Source organism: Salmo salar, chromosome ssa18, assembly GCF_905237065.1.
Source record: "Salmo salar chromosome ssa18, Ssal_v3.1, whole genome shotgun sequence".
Lineage (NCBI taxonomy): Eukaryota > Metazoa > Chordata > Actinopteri > Salmoniformes > Salmonidae > Salmo > Salmo salar.
The window spans coordinates 11,208,155-11,225,748 of NC_059459.1; the positions used below are offsets into that span (position 1 = coordinate 11,208,155).

The 17,594-nt window shown below is 44.7% G+C and overlaps 1 protein-coding gene across 1 annotated transcript in view; it reads right to left on the reverse strand.

The window, feature by feature from the left end:
* Positions 1-2,295: 2,295 nt before the first annotated feature.
* Positions 2,296-17,594, reverse strand: part of plekhh2 (pleckstrin homology domain containing, family H (with MyTH4 domain) member 2) — a 58,806-nt gene continuing 43,507 nt past the window's right edge. Inside the window, 18 exon segments of the mRNA XM_014154132.2 lie at positions 2,296-5,504; positions 5,732-5,881; positions 5,992-6,078; positions 6,758-6,887; positions 7,222-7,367; positions 7,736-7,877; positions 7,995-8,092; positions 8,618-8,773; positions 9,373-9,550; positions 9,682-9,779; positions 10,623-10,802; positions 10,995-11,107; positions 11,280-11,388; positions 13,283-13,462; positions 13,570-13,650; positions 14,171-14,329; positions 14,459-14,545; positions 15,066-15,179. Coding sequence (XP_014009607.2) covers positions 5,319-5,504; positions 5,732-5,881; positions 5,992-6,078; positions 6,758-6,887; positions 7,222-7,367; positions 7,736-7,877; positions 7,995-8,092; positions 8,618-8,773; positions 9,373-9,550; positions 9,682-9,779; positions 10,623-10,802; positions 10,995-11,107; positions 11,280-11,388; positions 13,283-13,462; positions 13,570-13,650; positions 14,171-14,329; positions 14,459-14,545; positions 15,066-15,179 — 2,394 coding nt within the window. The 3' untranslated portion in view covers positions 2,296-5,318.

Below are 17,594 nucleotides of genomic sequence, written 5' to 3' on the forward strand. Positions count from 1 at the left end.
GCCTGTATTTTTACTTACATTTGTATGTTGACTTCTCCATTGATGTTTTTAAGTTTTCGCAGACTTTTCTTAGCGGATGTACGATCGTCGCGAATTGAATTATGGGCAGTTTCGGGCCCCGGAGTGAATATAATCCTACACTCGCAAAGCCGACTAAAAACGAATGCTGAGGGGCTAACGTTGCCAACTTCCCTTGCTTGGCTAATCATTTGGACCGCCCTCCAAGATGGCGATGGGGGATTCCCCCAAGGGAATAAGGCGAGGGTAAGTGGACGAGGTTATGTCTTTTAAGTGTTTGGACCGCAGCCCCTGGGACTAAGCACCTCCCTCTGCAAATGGATCCTGGACTTCCTGATGGGCCGACCCCAGGTGGTGAGGGTAGGTAACAACACATTCGCCACGCTGATCCTCAACACAGGGGCCCCTCAGGGGTGCGTGCTCAGTCCCCTCCTGTACTCCCTGTTCACTCTTGACTGCACAGCCAGGCATGACTCCAACACCATCATTAAGTTTGCCGATGACACAACAGTGGTAGGCCTGATCACCGACAACGACGAGACAACCTATAGGGAGGAGGTCAGAGACCTGACCGTGTGGTGCAAGGACAACAACCTCTCCCTCAACGTGATCAAGACAAAGGAGATGATTGTGGACTACAGGAAAAGGAGGACCGAGCACGCCCCCATTCTCATCGAAGGGGCTGTAGTGGAGCAGGTTGAGAGCTTCAAGTTCCTTGGCGTCCACATCACTAAAACTAACATAGTCCAAGCACACCAAGACAGTTGTGAAGAGGGCACGACAAAACCTATTCCCCCTCAGGAGACTGAAAAGATTTGGCATGGGTCCTCAGATCCTCAAAAGGTTCTACAGCTGCACCATTGAGAGCATCCTGACGGGTTGCATCACATCACCGGGGCCAAGCTTTCTGCCATCCAGGACCTCTATACCAGGCAGTGTCAGAGGAAGGCCCTAAAAGTTGTCAAAGACTCCAGCCAACCTAGTCATATACTGTTCTCTCTGCTACTGCACGGCAAGCGGTACCGGAGCGCCAAGTCTAGGTCCAAGAGGCTTCTAAGCAGCTTCTACACCCAAGCCATAAGACTCCTGAACATCTAATCAAATGGCTACCCAGACTATTTGCATTGCCTGCCCCCCCCCCCTTTACGCTGCTGCTACTCTCTCTTATTATCTATGCATAGTCCCTTTAATAACTCTACCTACATGTACATATTACCTCAATTACTGCAACTAACCGGTGCCCCCGCACATTGACTCTGCACCCCCTGTAAATAGCCTCGTTATTATTTTACTGCTGCTCTTTAATTATTTGTTAATTTATTTGAATTTTTTGTACTTTTCTTAAAACTGCATTGTTGGTTAAGTAAGTAAGCATTTCACTGTAAGGTCTACACCTGTTGTATTTGTTGCATGTGACAAATAACAATTGATTTGATTTGAATTGAATAGTATAGTATATCTACATCTGAGAGAGAGATTATTAGCCAAATTGCCAAGGGTTACAATTGACCTTCTTAAACAGTGATGCATTTGAAAGGTGCAGGGAAAGAGATCATTTCCACATTATTAACACCAGAAGCTAACTACGGAAAACCTGTCTCAGCTTACTCACATTGTTGGGTTTGGTGTTTGGTTCTGGAGATTCGTCTTTTACTAGCAGTATGGCTACGAATAAGTAGCATTTTAATGTGTTTCCAGGTGTCAACATCGATTAACCAATGAATTGGACACCTGTCTGTAAAACTGTTATAATCATGCATTTGGTACATGACTTATTGACAAAGGACTTCCTTTCTCACTGGAGTTTCTCTTACTCCTTAAAACAAAAACTAAAATACTACACAAATATACAAAAATAGCCTTAAAAATTAATAATTGCCATTTTCAATAGTCATTACAAATTGCTTTCCCTATGTTTCCCATTAAACTCTTCTTCTACTGTTTTCCTCCTCTCCTAAGCAAACACAAAGTGCCTCTCTAACTAGTTTAGACAGGTTTGGGTGTCATATATTCCCCTTCCGCCCACTGTTCCTGGAATGAGGGTGTGTCAGTTCCCCGAAAGGCCCTATTGAAAGCTCCACAGCATCAGCCACAGAGAGAACAACAGTCAATATTGTATATTTTGGAACAGGTTTTTTGAAATAAGTCTGTTTTAATAGGATAATTACACTGTTTGCGCTGAACAACATTGCTTTAAATGGCTGCAGGCAGTCGGTTAACCCTGGACCATCTCTGTGGGGATTCCAACTTCCCGTCTGAAGCACAACTCCAAGGGTGTCAGTTTGCCAATGGCGTTTATTTAAATATTTGTACAATAATGACAATTTTAAAAGATGAATTCTACATATATTTATATAAAATGTATGGCATATCAAAATAAATAACTAAGTCATACAGTATAAGCTTGTATTTGGGAATGACACGCAGCATGAACAGCAAAACACGCATGAGAAACAAGTAACATACAGTTCAAAATGGGTTCAGATTCTAATGAACTATCATACTGATCTAAAAATATGCTTTCCAGTTCATCTTTAAAGTAACGTCATGCAAAATGGAACAAATGGGTCATGCTTTGGTTTAAATTCAATTTATCAACTGTCACACCCTCCCAAACTCCTTCCACTGTAATACAAAAACTGCACTCCTTTACTTTTTCCCCCTCACAGGCCCACAACACATACTGAATACTGGTAAGTAGTTTCCTCATTCTTCATCCTGGCTGTTCTGAAAGGATAAGTGAAAAAAGGATAAGAAAGTATAAGCGAAAACAACATGGTGGTCACTGGTCACCTACCAGTAATCTAGGTTGAGTTTTGGACCGTTTTAGTTTCCCCACACAACCGGCCACTCAGTAACCAAGAAGTAATAGAGTGGTGGTGGGTAGGAGTCGACCGTGTCCGGTAGAAACTTCCACCATTCATTTTCTGTATTCAGGGTTGACTCTAACATTGTTTTAACCGTTGTTTTACTATTGACAGTTACAGCTGATTTCAGGATTGTAATATCGATTCTCTCTCCTTAAATATAAATCATCTGATTTATTCATTTCAGTCTGGTTAAATAAAGGTTAAATGTTAAAAAAATAAAAAAATATGTTTCAGGTCTCTGAACTGTTTAATCAACATTTTAGTGTGCATTGGTGCACATGCACAACTGGCCCGAGCTGGTTTTCCCTGGCTAAACTATACTAGTTTTCATCCTCATTGCCAAGCTTCATAATAAATACATTTTATTTTAACTAGGCAAGTCAGTTAAGAACAAATTCTTATTTACAATGACGGCCTACACCGCCCAAACCTGGACGACGCTGGGCCAATTGTGTGCCGCTCTATGGGACTCCCAATCACGGCCGGTTGTGATACAGCCTGGATTCAAACCAGGGTGTCTGTAGTGACGCCTCTAGCACTGAGATGCAGTGCCGTAGACCGCTGCGCCACTCGGGACTCCATAAATAATGCAACTTCAAAATCCCTTTGCTAGTTATACAATCATTTAACTAAGACATTCGCTGGAATGCAACAACGTTATCCTTCGCCACCGCCATCTTAAGACGGATCTTAAACCAGTCATGACTATTCAACAAAACAATAAATCATTTTGAAGTTACTTTCCAGCAAATATCTTAGTTACATGATTGTATAACGAGCAAGGGAGTTTTGAAGTTGATGCAGTATTTCCTCACCACTTCATATGGCTCGACCATCTTTTAAAGGGGCAGTGCAGTCTAAAACATGATTTCCCTGTGTTTATATATATTTCCACACTATAAAGGTTGGAATAATACTGTGAAATTGTGAAAATGCCCTTTTAGTGTAAGGGCTGTTTTAAAAGGATGCCTGACATTTCAGCTTGTTTGACTGGGTGGGATTTTGGACCGCCAAGCGACATCACCAGGCGAGATAAGTTAATAGACCAATAACAAAGAGAGTTTGCCCTCATCTCTGTCAATAAAAGCTGGTTTTAAGGTCCCACATCCCTCCCATTAGGCTCCTCCAATTAGGCCCCTCACTCAGGCCACTCTCAGACAGTCCTAGCAACATTCTTGCTGGAGAAATATCATTTTTCTAAGAATCTGCTGTTGTTCCTTTTTAACCATTTTAATTGAAAACAATCACAGTAAGGTACTTAATTGTTACCCAGAAATGGGTATTGAGATTTTAAAAAAAATGGCTGCATTGGACTTTTAACATACCAACTACTCATAAAGCAGTCTTTCTCAATACTGTACGGTGTCACTTCCACTTACCCAATCATGTGCATCAATCACTTCCATTGCATTCTTTCCAATGTCTCCACAAACTAGCCACTTACACCACTCCCTTTCCTCAATCTCTGTACTGTCCATGCAACCAACTGTGCATGAAGGATGCTCATTCATCTCTCCACTCCAACCATAGTGGGCCAGTTGGCTAAAACAGCAGCCAACCACAACGTCCTACGTTATCCTATATCCTTTCAATAATCCTGTTCTACATGGCACTTGTTTTTAAGGCTATATCATAGGCTGATCGTGTTGGTTTCCTTTACCTTATTTCACACCCAGAAATATGAACAAAAAAAAAAAGGTCCTCTGTTGGAAACTGGCATTATACGTCACCGTAGTAACAGAAGAAAAATATCTAGAGGCGCTATACAATGGCGACCCTGGCCGTGACCCCACTCCTTGTGGGTGTCTAATGGGGAGTTGGGATATGCAACAAACAAAAAACATTTGGAGTACACACTTGTGTGTAACAGGACAAATATAAGCACCCTCCAAATTATTATTATTATTATAATAATAGAGGTACAAAAGTTAAAAGGCAGGAAGTAAACTGTGTACAAAGTTACAAAGAATAGAAAACAAGCAATAGAAAATACTGTAAAGCTTAAACTAGAGAAGGCTTTGGAGTTTAAGGCTGTCTGTCAATAAATAACACTGACCTTGCTCTTTGGTGAGCGAACAGAAGAATCTACAGCTGATTAATTAAAGTGCACCGGGATGAGAAAAAGCTCACTATGGACCATTGTACCATGTACCCACTGTACCATGCCATAAGTCTCTGCACTGGAGTTCGTCAGTCCCCTGTCACGTGATCAGAGACGAGACTGGGTGGCGTCATTACGCCACAATGTAGCAAAACGTTTTGCAATGGGAAAAATAAATGGTTGTTTCTTATTGGACAGGTTAAGATTGAACCCCCCCTGTTTCACTCCATTTCGCACCTACTGAACACAACCCTGATTCCATGTACTCTGCTGATCCCCTGGCCTGATATAAATGTATGTAGCTGTACTTGCAGCTTGTAGAAGGGCGATCACAGGAGAGTAGGTGCCTTGCTAGGTCTGCCCGCCGCTGGTGGTGATTTACTCCTTAGCTCTTTGCTCTTGAGATTGACAGGCTGAGCCACCAGCAAGGCAGGGGCAGAGAGGTGGTGGGTGGCGGCTTTCTGTTGATGGGCACTGTTGATGTAACTGGAGATGAGGAGGGTCATCTCCCTGTTCTGCAAAACAAAACAGAACCTCTTTACATAAGTGCAAATCTACCTGCACATCGTTAACCTGAGCCTCTGAAATCGGAAATGGCTGTTGAGAGAGTAGGAGAGTGAGAGTGCGCAAGGGAGTGAGTGAGAGAGCGAGGGAGAGAGAGAGCGAAAGAAAGAGAGAGAGAGAGAGAGAGAGAGAGAGAGGGGGGATAGGGAGAGTGTGTTCTTGTGTGCCTCACACTAACCTTGGAGGTGGCCATAGTGAACAGGTGTTTCTCTGTGGGCTTGTCTTTGGTAGCATTACTGCCAATGCTCTGGCTTACCACGAGCATAAAGTCCTGCCTGCAGCCTCCAAACGTCATCAGGTTCTTATAAGGGTGGGACACCAGCAGTTTCTACACGGTAAAGGGGAACATGGAGAGTGATGGCGTAGTGAGCAGAGAGACTAGTGGGAAACCACAGGAAACCATGCAAAAAATCTAAAGATGGTAGCAGAAATGCTTACAATGGAGTTGTGCTCCAGCACGCTGATGCCATCCTCGTGCACTGCCAGCCACAGGCGGGCACCCTGCTCTGGAGAGGGTGTGATGGACTGAACGATCACAGGGTCAGAGAGACAAATCAGGGGAGAGCACAGAGAAAGAGTGATAGGTGGTTAACATCTTCATTCAATGCAAGGAACACATATATATGCCTGATTACCGACAACGATGAGACAGCCTATAGGGAGGAGGTCAGAGACCTGGCCGTGTGGTGCCAGGACAACAACCTCTCCCTCAATGTGATCAAGACAAAGGAGATGATTATGGACTATAGGAAAAGGAGGGCCGAACAGGCCCCCCATTAACATCGACGGGGCTGTAGTGGAGCGGGTCAAGAGTTTCAAGTTCCTTGGTGTCCACATCACCAACAAACTATCATGGTCCAAACACACCAAGACAGTCATTAAAAGGGCACGACAACACCTTTTCCCCCTCAGGAGACTGAAAAGATTTGGCATGGGTCCCCAGATCCTCGAAAAGTTCTACAGCTGCACCATCGAGAGCATCCTGACCGGTTGCATCAACGCCTGGTATGGCAACTGCTCGGTATCTGACCATAAGGTGCTACCGAGGGTAGTGCGTACGGCCCAGTACATCACTGGGGCCAAGCTTCCTGCCATTCAGGACCTCTATATACTAGGCGGTGTCAGAGGAAGGCCCAAAGCCTCGTTATTGTGACCGAGTCAGTGTGTGGGGGTACAGGTTTGTCAAGGTAATTTGTACACGCACCTCTGCTTCAAACAGCTTGGCCCCGAAGAAGGGCCACTTCCTGGCCACAGTCAGGTAGATGCGTACACACTCGGATGAACTTCGACCCCTCAGCGATGCCCATCGGGTGGACAGACGCTGGTGCAGTTGCCTGGGGGGGGGGGAGAAAGGGTAGTTTATCAATGACAGAGTGTGTGTGAGGGGGATGAATAAATAACTGAAAGTATGTGAATCAGACCAAGAGAGAATAATAATTACCCATCGAGAGGTGTGTGAAACTTGGGTAAAGAAGGAAATAATAGCATACCTGGATCCAAACACTATTTGAAATCTTTCAAATACGTTTAGCATTTGCTTTAGCGTGCCCCGAGTGGCATATGGGCGGGCTCTGCACTTTTAAAACTATTCTACGGGTTCCATTGTGTCAATCAAGTCCAGACAAACGTTTTTTAATATGTATAATATAACACATTCTAACAGCTTACCTGAGTTGTTCCTCAGTGGATGTCCTGCGGTAGTGTTTTGGGTAGAACCTCTCCAGTACCTGTTTCAGGGTCTGGTTGGACTTGGTCTGGGCTGAGTTTGGGCTGGCTGGGGTGGAGAACGGACGCTCAAAATCTCCAAACTCCACCTGAAACCAAAAACAATGACATTAACATTTGAAAAGGAGACACTAGGCTTTACAGTGCGATACCGTCTAATATCCACTACTGTCAGGGAATACATTAAATGGTTCCCATTAAACCTGTCTATATTTTACAACTCTGAATACACTGTTGACTTTCAAAACAAGGTGAGACAATGACAAGTTGGCAAACTGCTCACACCCGGGCTAAGGCTACTGCAATGGCATTCAATATAATTGCAAATTCCCCATTCAACACATAAACAAAGGCAGCATTGACGATACGTCATTTACAATGGGAGGAGAGAGAAAATACGCCAATGATGTGTAGAACTTGTGTGATTATATACAGTAGGCATATGGACGTCACAGACCTGAGCAAGCAGGGCAGACATCTCCAGGGCGAGCTCCTTGTTGACAGGGAAGTGTCCTGCTGCGATGGCCTCGTTGGCCTGATAAGCCAGGAGCAGCCTCTCTCTCTCGGACTCACCTCTCACCTGAAGAGAGAAGTAGAGCCTGCACACAGACAGACAGAGACACACACGCACGCACGCACCCAGACACAGAGTGTTACAAAACGTTAACTGGTGGCAAACGTACAAACAGTATGCGAATGTAAAGTGTGAAATCTACCTGTTCTTGTAGGTGAGCCTGACAGTCCTGGTGTTCTCAGACTTGCCCGTGTGCTGCTCCTTGGAGGCCTGCTCCCATTTGGAGATGATGTCACAGATCTGCGAGAGAGGAAGACATGCAACTTTTGTGACGAAGGCTTTGTTGAAAACAAATCAATAAAGAACCCGGAAAAGGCACCAATTTCTCCAGCACAATAACAGTGTCTACACGTGAAAACGGTATATTTTTACGTTTTGTACAAACAAATATCAGGTTCAAAATTTCTACCCAATAAAATGATCAAAAGTTGAAACATTGTAAAAACAGTGATTTTCAAACACAATGAGATTCGCGTTGATGTGGGCAGCATGAAAATACCCTCCCTCTGGCTAGAAACTTTGGAAAAATCATTTAGAAGCATTTTATAGGACCTTTATCTGATCTTTTAACCACAGATCATAGAAACACGCCATTTTTACATATGTAGACACTGGTATAGTGCTGGAGATAATGAATATGAGGTTGAATTGGCAGAATTGCCCTTTAAGTGCTTTTCTACTAAACACAGAAGATATTGTCCCAATAAAGTCCTTTATTTTATTTGTGTGTTGATTCTGTGAATGTGGCCAGCTATTCAGTCTGACCTTGATGCCCCCCTGTAGACAGTGCTCCAGCTCTCGTCCAGTAGGGTCGTCCGTGTAGAGGCTGAAGCCTGATTGAGCAGTTTTCCTCATGCCTGTGTCCTGGTTCAGTCTGCACTGAAATTCCTCGACTGTGGTAGAGGCATCAAAGCCCACTACCTGTATGGGGTAAAATACACTGTAAATGTGTGTGTGTGTGTGTGTGTGTGTGTGTGTGTGTGTGTGTGTGTGTGTGTGTGTGTGTGTGTGTGTGTGTGTGTGTGTGTGCGCACTAGGGTTGCATAGGGAGGGTATATTACTTGAAACGTTTTTTTTTTTTATCAGGTGACATCTAGTGGCCTTTTTTGGTACTTCAGATTATCACAGGTGTCTGTAATTATCTCTGGCCCACTGTGTGGCCTTATCACGTGTAGAATATATAAAATAATCAAATAAGATGATTTAGTGAATACCATTGGTGTTTAATATATATTTTATATATTTTACTATGTCAATATTTCTTTGTTGTAAATGTTTTGATACCAAACTGGTGGCAGTTGTGAAAAAAGTAAACAGTTGAAAGTGTTGCAGAGTTAAAAAGTTATTTAAGTATAAATGACCAAAGTTACCATAGACTGCCATATATTACCTGTTAATTCCCAAAATTACAGAAGATTCCGTTACCTTTGGTAAATTACCGGTAGCTTTGCAACCCTAGCATGCACACCTGTGTCTCTCTCCCTGTGTACACCAACTGGTAGAGAGAGTATGTGTTGTACCTGGTATGTATTGTTGAGGAAGTGAACAGGTACACTGAAGGGCAGTGAGTGGTGGTATGGGTTCCTGAGAAGGATGGACAGGATCTCCATACGAGACGCCCTGGCCTGACGCTCACCCTTTTGCTGTGTCCGCTCGACCGACCTCTGACAGTAGATGGCGTATTTACCCACCTCTGTTCTGAGAGAGACACAGGGGGAAAGTACAGTCAAATCGCAGGTAAACACCGGGTTGGGTTAGCGAATGAGCAACTAGGAAGTCAGACTAGGGACAATTTGCATGCGTGCGTGAGTGTGTGTGTGTGTGCTCACCTTGAGTCTCCATGCCTCTTAAGGTGTACCTGCAGCAGCCAAAGGAAGGGGTGCTGGGGCAGAAAGAGACCCACACACAGAGCCAGGAACTGCCAGCCCTGTAGAAGACCATACAAACATACACTCCGATTTGTTAACTCCGTATACCAGACATTAGGAACACCTTCCTAATATTGCGTTGTAAACCCAGCCGCGTTGTAGTTCTTGACACAAATCGGTATGCCTGGCACCTACTACCATACTCAGTTCAAAGGCACGTAAATCCTTTGTCTAGTCCATTCACCCTCTGAATGGCACACATACACAATCCATGTCTCAGTTGTCTCGAGGCCTAAAAATCCTTCTTTAACCTGTCTCCTCCCCTTCATCTCCACTGATTGAAGTGGATGTAATAAGTGCCATCAATAAGGGATCAAAACTTTCACCCGTATTCACCTGGTCAGTCTATGTCATGGAAAGAGCAGATGTTCTTAATGTTTTGTATACTCAGTGGATAAGGGCAAACTCTGTTTAAATCCATTGCAGTTCACTAGTTAATATTCAAATACATACTCTGCATGCTACAGTTTAATGCATTCACAACAATCTATTCATGACCGCCACAAGCCATTGTATTTGTCAGGTGTGGACTGTATGTAGTTTTACATGTACTCCTGCTGCCCCCGGGTGGTGTAAGAGTGTGTATGTGTACCTGTAAGGGCCAGGGCTGCCCCCGGGTGGCGTAAGAGTGTGTATGTGTACCTGTAAGGGCCAGGGCTGCCCCCGGGTGGCGTAAGAGTGTGTATGTGTACCTGTAAGGGCCAGGGCTGCCCCCGGGTGGCGTAAGAGTGTGTATGTGTACCTGTAAGGGCCAGGGCTGTCCCCGGGTGGCGTAAGAGTGTGTATGTGTACCTGTAAGGGCCAGGGCTGCCCCCGGGTGGCGTAAGAGTGTGTATGTGTACCTGTAAGGGCCAGGGCTGCCCTTGGGGCTGTCTCTTGGTTGTCTGTTTGATGAACTGACAGAATAACTCGTTCTGTAGCTCCGGGTGGGTCAGGCACACCTGCAAAGCACTCTGGGCCAGGGACACGTGGTAGTCAATGGCTGGAGCATCGATGGCCACGTTGATGAAGAGCTGGCATGTCTGGAAGAGTGGGAGAGAGGGGGACAGAAAGAGAGAGAGAGAGAAAGAGAAAGGGGGAGAGAGTCATTGGAAAAAACGGACATAGCTCTTTGAATATTATTTGTTGTCAAACGATTGCAATGCTAACTAACTCTCTTTGGCGTGTACATGTCTGTGTGTGTGCGTGAGTGTTTGTGTGCGTGTATATCTTACCTTAAACAACTTGATGGCCTCAGTCTGCAGGGCCTGAGAGGGCAGGGTGGTGAGCGGAGAGGACAGACCCTCTTTACTGAAACACAGCATCGGGTGTCTCCAGATCTGAGAGTCTGAACGAAAGAGCAAGAGAAAAAGAGCAAGTTAGGAAAGCGCAGTCCAAATTATTGACATACTGAAGAGAAGTCTTGCACGCCCGACTTATAGGCTCTTCAGCTGTTGAAAGTGAATAACTGTTGAGATACTAAGTCAGACAAAAGTCAGGAAGAGCAGTATGACACTCACTTGGTTCTCCCTCCACATTGAGCAGTTTGCCCAGCAACTGCTCAAACTCTGTGCCCACCTTTCCCAAAGTGGTGCCCGCTGCCACCGACAGGTGATACAGCCAAGCCTCCTAAAGAAACCAGAAGACAGGACAAAACTTTTACATAGGCACTGTAGCTTTAGCGGTGTGGCTATCAAGTGTTCATCCCCGTTGGATTTTTTCACACTGAAATGGATTTAACTGTGATTTTATGTCACCGATCTACACAAAATACTCCATAACGTCAAAGTGAAAAGAAAATTATATAAATGTTTACAAATGTATAAAAATAAAATGTATTAACCCACTTTGTTATGGCAAACCTAAATAAGTTCAGGAGTAAAAATGTGCTTAACAAATCATTTTTTTGTAATTTTTTTTTTACCTTTATTTAACTAGGCAAGTCCATTAAGAACAAATTCTTATTTACAATGACGGCCTACACCGGCCAAACTCAGACGACGCTGGGCCAATTGTGCGCCGCCCTATCACGGCCGGTTGTGATACAGCCTGGATTCGAACCAGGTTGTCTGTAGTAGTGACGCCTCTAGCACTGAGCTGCAGTGTCTTAGACCACTGCGCCACTTGGGAGCAACATAAGTTGCATGGACTCATTCTGTGTGCAATAATAGTGGTTAACATGATTTCTGAATGACTACCCCATCTCTGTACCCCCCACACATATAATTATCTGTAAGGTCCCTCAGTCGATTCATGAATTTCAAGCACAGAGTAAACCACAAAGAGCCGGGAGCTTTTCCAATGCCTTGCAAAGAAGGGCAACGATTGGTAGACGGGTAAAAAAAAAACAGACGCTGAATATCTCTTTGAGCGTGATGAAGTTATTACACTTTGGATGGTGCATCAATACACCCAGTTACTACAAAGATACAGGAGTCCTTACAAACTGAGTTGCCGGAGAGAAAGAAACCGCTCAGGGTTTTCACCATGAGGTCAATGGTGATTTTAAAACATATACAGAGTTTAACGGCTGTGATGGGAGAAAACTGGATCGATCAACTACATTGTAGTTATTCCACAATACAAATGAAAAAGAAGCCTATACAGAATAAAAATATTCCAAAACATGCATCCTGTTTACAACAAGGCATTATAGTAATACAGCAAAACAATAAAAAAAAGTGGCAAAGGAATTAACTTTCTGTCCTGAATATAAAGCATTATGTTTGGGGCAAATCCAACATAGCACCATAGAGTACCACTCTCCATATTTTCAAGCATGGTGGCTGCATTATGTTATGGGTATGCTTGTCATCGGCAAGGTCTGGAGACAATAACCTAAAACACAAGGTCAAATCTACACTTGCGTTGCTTACCAAGAAGACAGTGAATGTTCCTGAGTGGTCTAGTTACAGTTTTGACTTAAATCCGCTTGAAAATATATGGCAAGACTTGAAGATGGCTGTCTAGCAATAATCAACAACAAACTTGACAGAGCTTGAAGAATTTGAAAAGAACAATGCTCAAATATTGCACAATCCAGGTGTGCAAAGATTTTAGCGACTTAGCGAACCAAAATACTCACAGCTGTAATTGCTGAAAAAGGTGCCTCTAACATGTATTGAATTAGGGGGTGAATACCTATTTAAATGTGTGTTTTATAAAAATAAAAATAAATCCAACTTTGACATTACAGAGTGTTTTGTGTAGATCTTTGACCATTTTGTCCCTATTAAATACATTTAAATCCCACTTTGTAACATAATAAAATGTGAAGAAATCTGAGCGGGGGGGGGGGTACTTATGATAGGCACTGTACAGTATATTGGCTAAATACGGCAGCATTAGCAGTATCTACCAGTTGGGTGAAGCACGGCGCTTGCAAAACCACAGTTGTGGGTTTGATTGATTAAAATGTATTCACTGTAGGTAATATTTGTGTCTGTGTGACCATACTGTATTGGCTTTTTATCATGGGATGTTCTCTACCATGCATCCATACTTATTTTGGCTCCTCTCATACCTTCTCATGTCGGGATTCAATGAGCAGGTAGGTGGGGCCCTGCTCCTGGGGATGGACAGCTATGGTGTGGGGCGTGGCCTGTAAGCCCCTCCCGCATGACTTCAGCTCCTCATCCGAGTCACGTGACCTGTCCACCTCCTCCACCCGAGCCTCCCACAGCTTGATCTGACCTAGGGGGAACTGAGGGGGCACACAAGCACGCACACATGCACACTGCGTGTTAGTATGGTGAACGGGAAGATAGATGAGAGTAGAGCGTGTGAGTATAAGGTGAATGAGTTGCGTACTTTGTCTTCCTGACTGCGGAAGTAGTAGAGGGTTTTACCGATGAGGGCACACCACACCCGCTTGGAGTAGCCATGTTTCACCTGACAGAGATACAAAAAAAAGTTACCTTCACTTCAATGAGGCACTGGTCATTGGTAACCACCACCTTAGTCAACCAAATGTCAACAGTCAACTCATAGAGTCATAGTTCAAATAGAGAGTTTAAGGGTCAATCTGCAGTTCAAACAATAACAAAGCCTTGCACCTGGCCACTGTTTTGGAAAACAGGGCTGCAGAAATGCAACCACTCTAAAATGTATGGACAGAGCTATGGATGCAAGGGCTGATCATCCATGATATCAAAATGCTAGTTTTAACAACGTTTTGAGGCTATACAAGGTTTGTTTACAATCGCATTGTTTATAAACAGAGGAGTAAAAAAAAGCTTATATTTTGGGTTCTGATTGGGTTAGACAGTTGAACTAAGCTCATGAGGCATTTATAAGTTATATTCTTCAAGAACCAATGGATATATATTATGAATTTTAAAAAGTAACAAAATGGATGTAGCCCCTTTAAAGTTCATGGCTATCAGAGATATTTAGTCATGTAAGTCAGAACCTTGATGAGGTGGCCCTTCATCCCGGGTCGTATCTCAGGCTGAGCGAACAGTGGGCTGGCTGTTTTGACCCTCAGAACACTCTGTAGAACCCTCAGCCACTCCTCTAGCAGGTTGGGAGAGTCTGCCTTCAGATAGTATACCCTCTTCCCTGTAACAATCTGAGATAACACACGCACAGCACGCACACAAACACATACAGGAAATGATAGTTAATGCTAAAAATGTGCAGGCAAATATCCACATGAACACACTCTCCTGCTCTCTCGCTCACACACACACAGTAGTACCTGGAGCACTTGCTTCTCGTCACCGCGGGCGATACTACTGGTGGCGTTGACCTCAATCTGACCTTGTGGTCTCCGGATAACATCACTCTGGGAAGACCAATAACATGGGCTTGTTCAGTAAATGACATTAGTGAGTGTTACAGTTCACTGAACCAAATCATCAGAGCAGTCATGAGAGCTACAGACCTAGATCTTCATTTGATCACTCTTTTGTTGATGTGAGTTGTATTCAAGGTTTAAAAAGGCTTCTAAAGTTTATAATTTCCACTTTAAATGTCAGACTTCATTTGGCCTAACAAAAGATGTATAAACCCCGAATTTTTTAAATATTAATTATAATCCACATAATAATTCACATTTCCTGTTGCTACAGGTTTATTTGAGCAAACTGGCTCAAATTAAGATCCGTTTTCTGTAGACCTGAGCCTGTACAAGGAGACATGGCAGAAAAGCACTCACACTAAATATAACCTCAGATATACACAAACCCATAAATAACAGATCCAAACAGTGTCAGTCCACATTAATTGCAAGGCAAACTCTTGAGGACAGTTGGTATACGTGATTTGAGCGAGTGTGTGTGACTGTGTGAGTTTCTTTAACTGACCGGTGACTTGTAATAGAGCAGCTCTCCATCTTTGAGGACAAACCAGCGTCTCTTCCAAGTCTTCTTCCACGTCTTCACCATCTTCAGGAGGTACCCTGACTTCTCCATGGGCTCCTAGAAACCCACGAGGTGTGTGTGTATAGTATCAGCTGTAAGGTATACAGTGCATTCGGAAAGTATTCAAACCCCTTGACTTTTTCCACATTTTGTTACGTTACAGCCTTATTCTAAAATTGATTAAATAATTTTCCCCCCACATCAATCTACACAATACCTCATAAAGACAAAGCAAAAACAGGTGTTTAGAAATAAAAAACAGAAATATTATATTTACATAAGTATACAGACCCCTTACTTAGTACTTTGTTGAAGCATCTTTGGCAGCGATTACAGCCTCGAGTCTTCTTGGGTATGGCGCTACAAGCTTGACACACCTGTATTTGGGGAGTGTCACCCATTCTTCTCTGCATATCCTCTCAATGCTCTGTCAGGTTGAATGTGGAGCGTCGCTGCACAGCTATTTTCAGGTTTCTCCAGAGATGTCCGATCGGGTTCAAGTCCGGGCTCTGGCTGGGCCACTCAAGGACATTCAGAGACTTGTCCTGAAGCCACTCCTGCATTGTCTTGTCTGTGTACTTAGGGTCGTTGACCTGTTGGAAGGTTAACCTTCGCCCCCAGTCGGAGGTCCTGAGTGCTCTGGAGCAGGTTTACATCAAGGATCTCTCTGTACTTTGCTCCGTTCACCTTTCCCTCAATTCTGACTAGTCTCCCAGTCTCTGCCGCTGAAAAACATCCCCACAGCATGATGCTGCCACCACCATGCTTCACTGTAGGGATGGTGCAAGGTTTCCTCCAGACATGACGCTTGGCATTCAGGCCAAAGGCCAATCTTGGTTTCATTAGATCAGAGAATCTTGTTTCTCATAATCTGAAAGTCCATTAGGTGCCTTTTGGCAAACTCCAAGTGGGCTATCATGTGCCTTTTACTGAGGAGTGGCTTCTGTCTGACCACTCTCCGGAAGGTTCTCCCATCTTCACAGAGGAACTCTGGAGCTCTGTGAGAGTGACCATTGGGTTCTTGGTCACCTCCCTGACCAAGGCCCTTCTCCCCCAATTGCTCAGTCTTCCATTTAAGAATGATGGAGGCCACTGTGTTCTTGGGGACCTTCAATGCTGCAGAAATGTTTTGGTACCCTTCTTCAGATTGTCACAGGTCAGGTTTTCTCCCTTGAGTGTACTACCTGTGGTTGCCACTGAAGAGCACCCTTGGGTTTATTCTAGTATCCAACTGGCACAGTCCACAGATGAACTTAAATAGTCATCCAGCAGGTGATCCCAATAAGCCCAATCAGGGTCACCTGGATACTAGAAGAAACCCAAGGGTGCTCTCCAGTGGCAACCACAGGTAGTACACTCAATGGAGAAAACCTGACCTGTGACAGGAGCTTATCGTTCTGGCCATCCGGATTGACAACCGGCTTCGGGAACGTCGTCATGAGCGGACCCGAGTCGGTTCCAGTGTTTCGGGCCCCGCTGAGGTGGATGCCTCTGACGTTCATCCCTGTGCCTTCTTCTCCAGGCGTCTCACGCCAGCGGAGAGGAACTATGATGTCAGCAATCGGGAGCTTCTTGCGGTCAAACTGGCTTTGGAGGAATGGCGGCACTGGTTGGAGGGCTCGGAACATCCCTTTATGGTTTGGACTGACCACAAGAACCTGGCCTACATCCAGGAGGCTAAATGCCTCAACCCCCGACAGGCTCGTTGGGCTGTCTTCTTCACTCGGTTCAGATTCACGTTATCTTACCGTCCGGGGTCTAAGAACGTGAAGCCAGATGCCCTTTCTCGCCAGGTCCCCAACTCCAGTGAGGATTGGCTGCTTGAATCCATCATTCCCAGGTTGCTCATCCTCGCGCCGGTGTCCTGGGGTATAGAGACTGTTGTGAGGGAGGCGCAAGGTAGGGAGGCAGTTCCAGACGGCTGTCCACCTAACCTACTTTTTGTTCCTCTTGGGGCACGGTCCAAGGTACTTCAGTGGGCTCACTCGTCGCGTCTCACCTCTCATCCGGGAGGGCAGCAAATGCTATAATTTTTGAGGAGGAGGTGTTGGTGGCTCTTGGCGGAGGTTGGACACTCAGACCTTTGTGGCTGTCTGTCCGACATGCGCACGGAACAAGACTCCTCGTCAGCAGTCTCTGGGGCTTCTTCAACTGCTGCCAACACCTTCTCGACCTTGGTCCCATCTCTCTATGGATTTCATCACGGGCCTTCCATCCTCAGAGGGACACACGGTCATCCTGGTCATTGTGGACCACTTTTCCAAGGCGGCACATTTCATTCCGCTGCCTAAGCTTCCATTTGCCCGTGAGACTGCTCAGCTAGTCATTCAGCATGTTTTCCGTACTCTTCTGGGGTCATCAGCCAGTCTGTCCTCGGGTTATCACCCTCAGTCCAACGGTCAAACTGAGCAAGTGAACCAGAATCTGGAGACCGTTTTACAGTACTGTGTGTCCACCAACCCCGCCACTTGG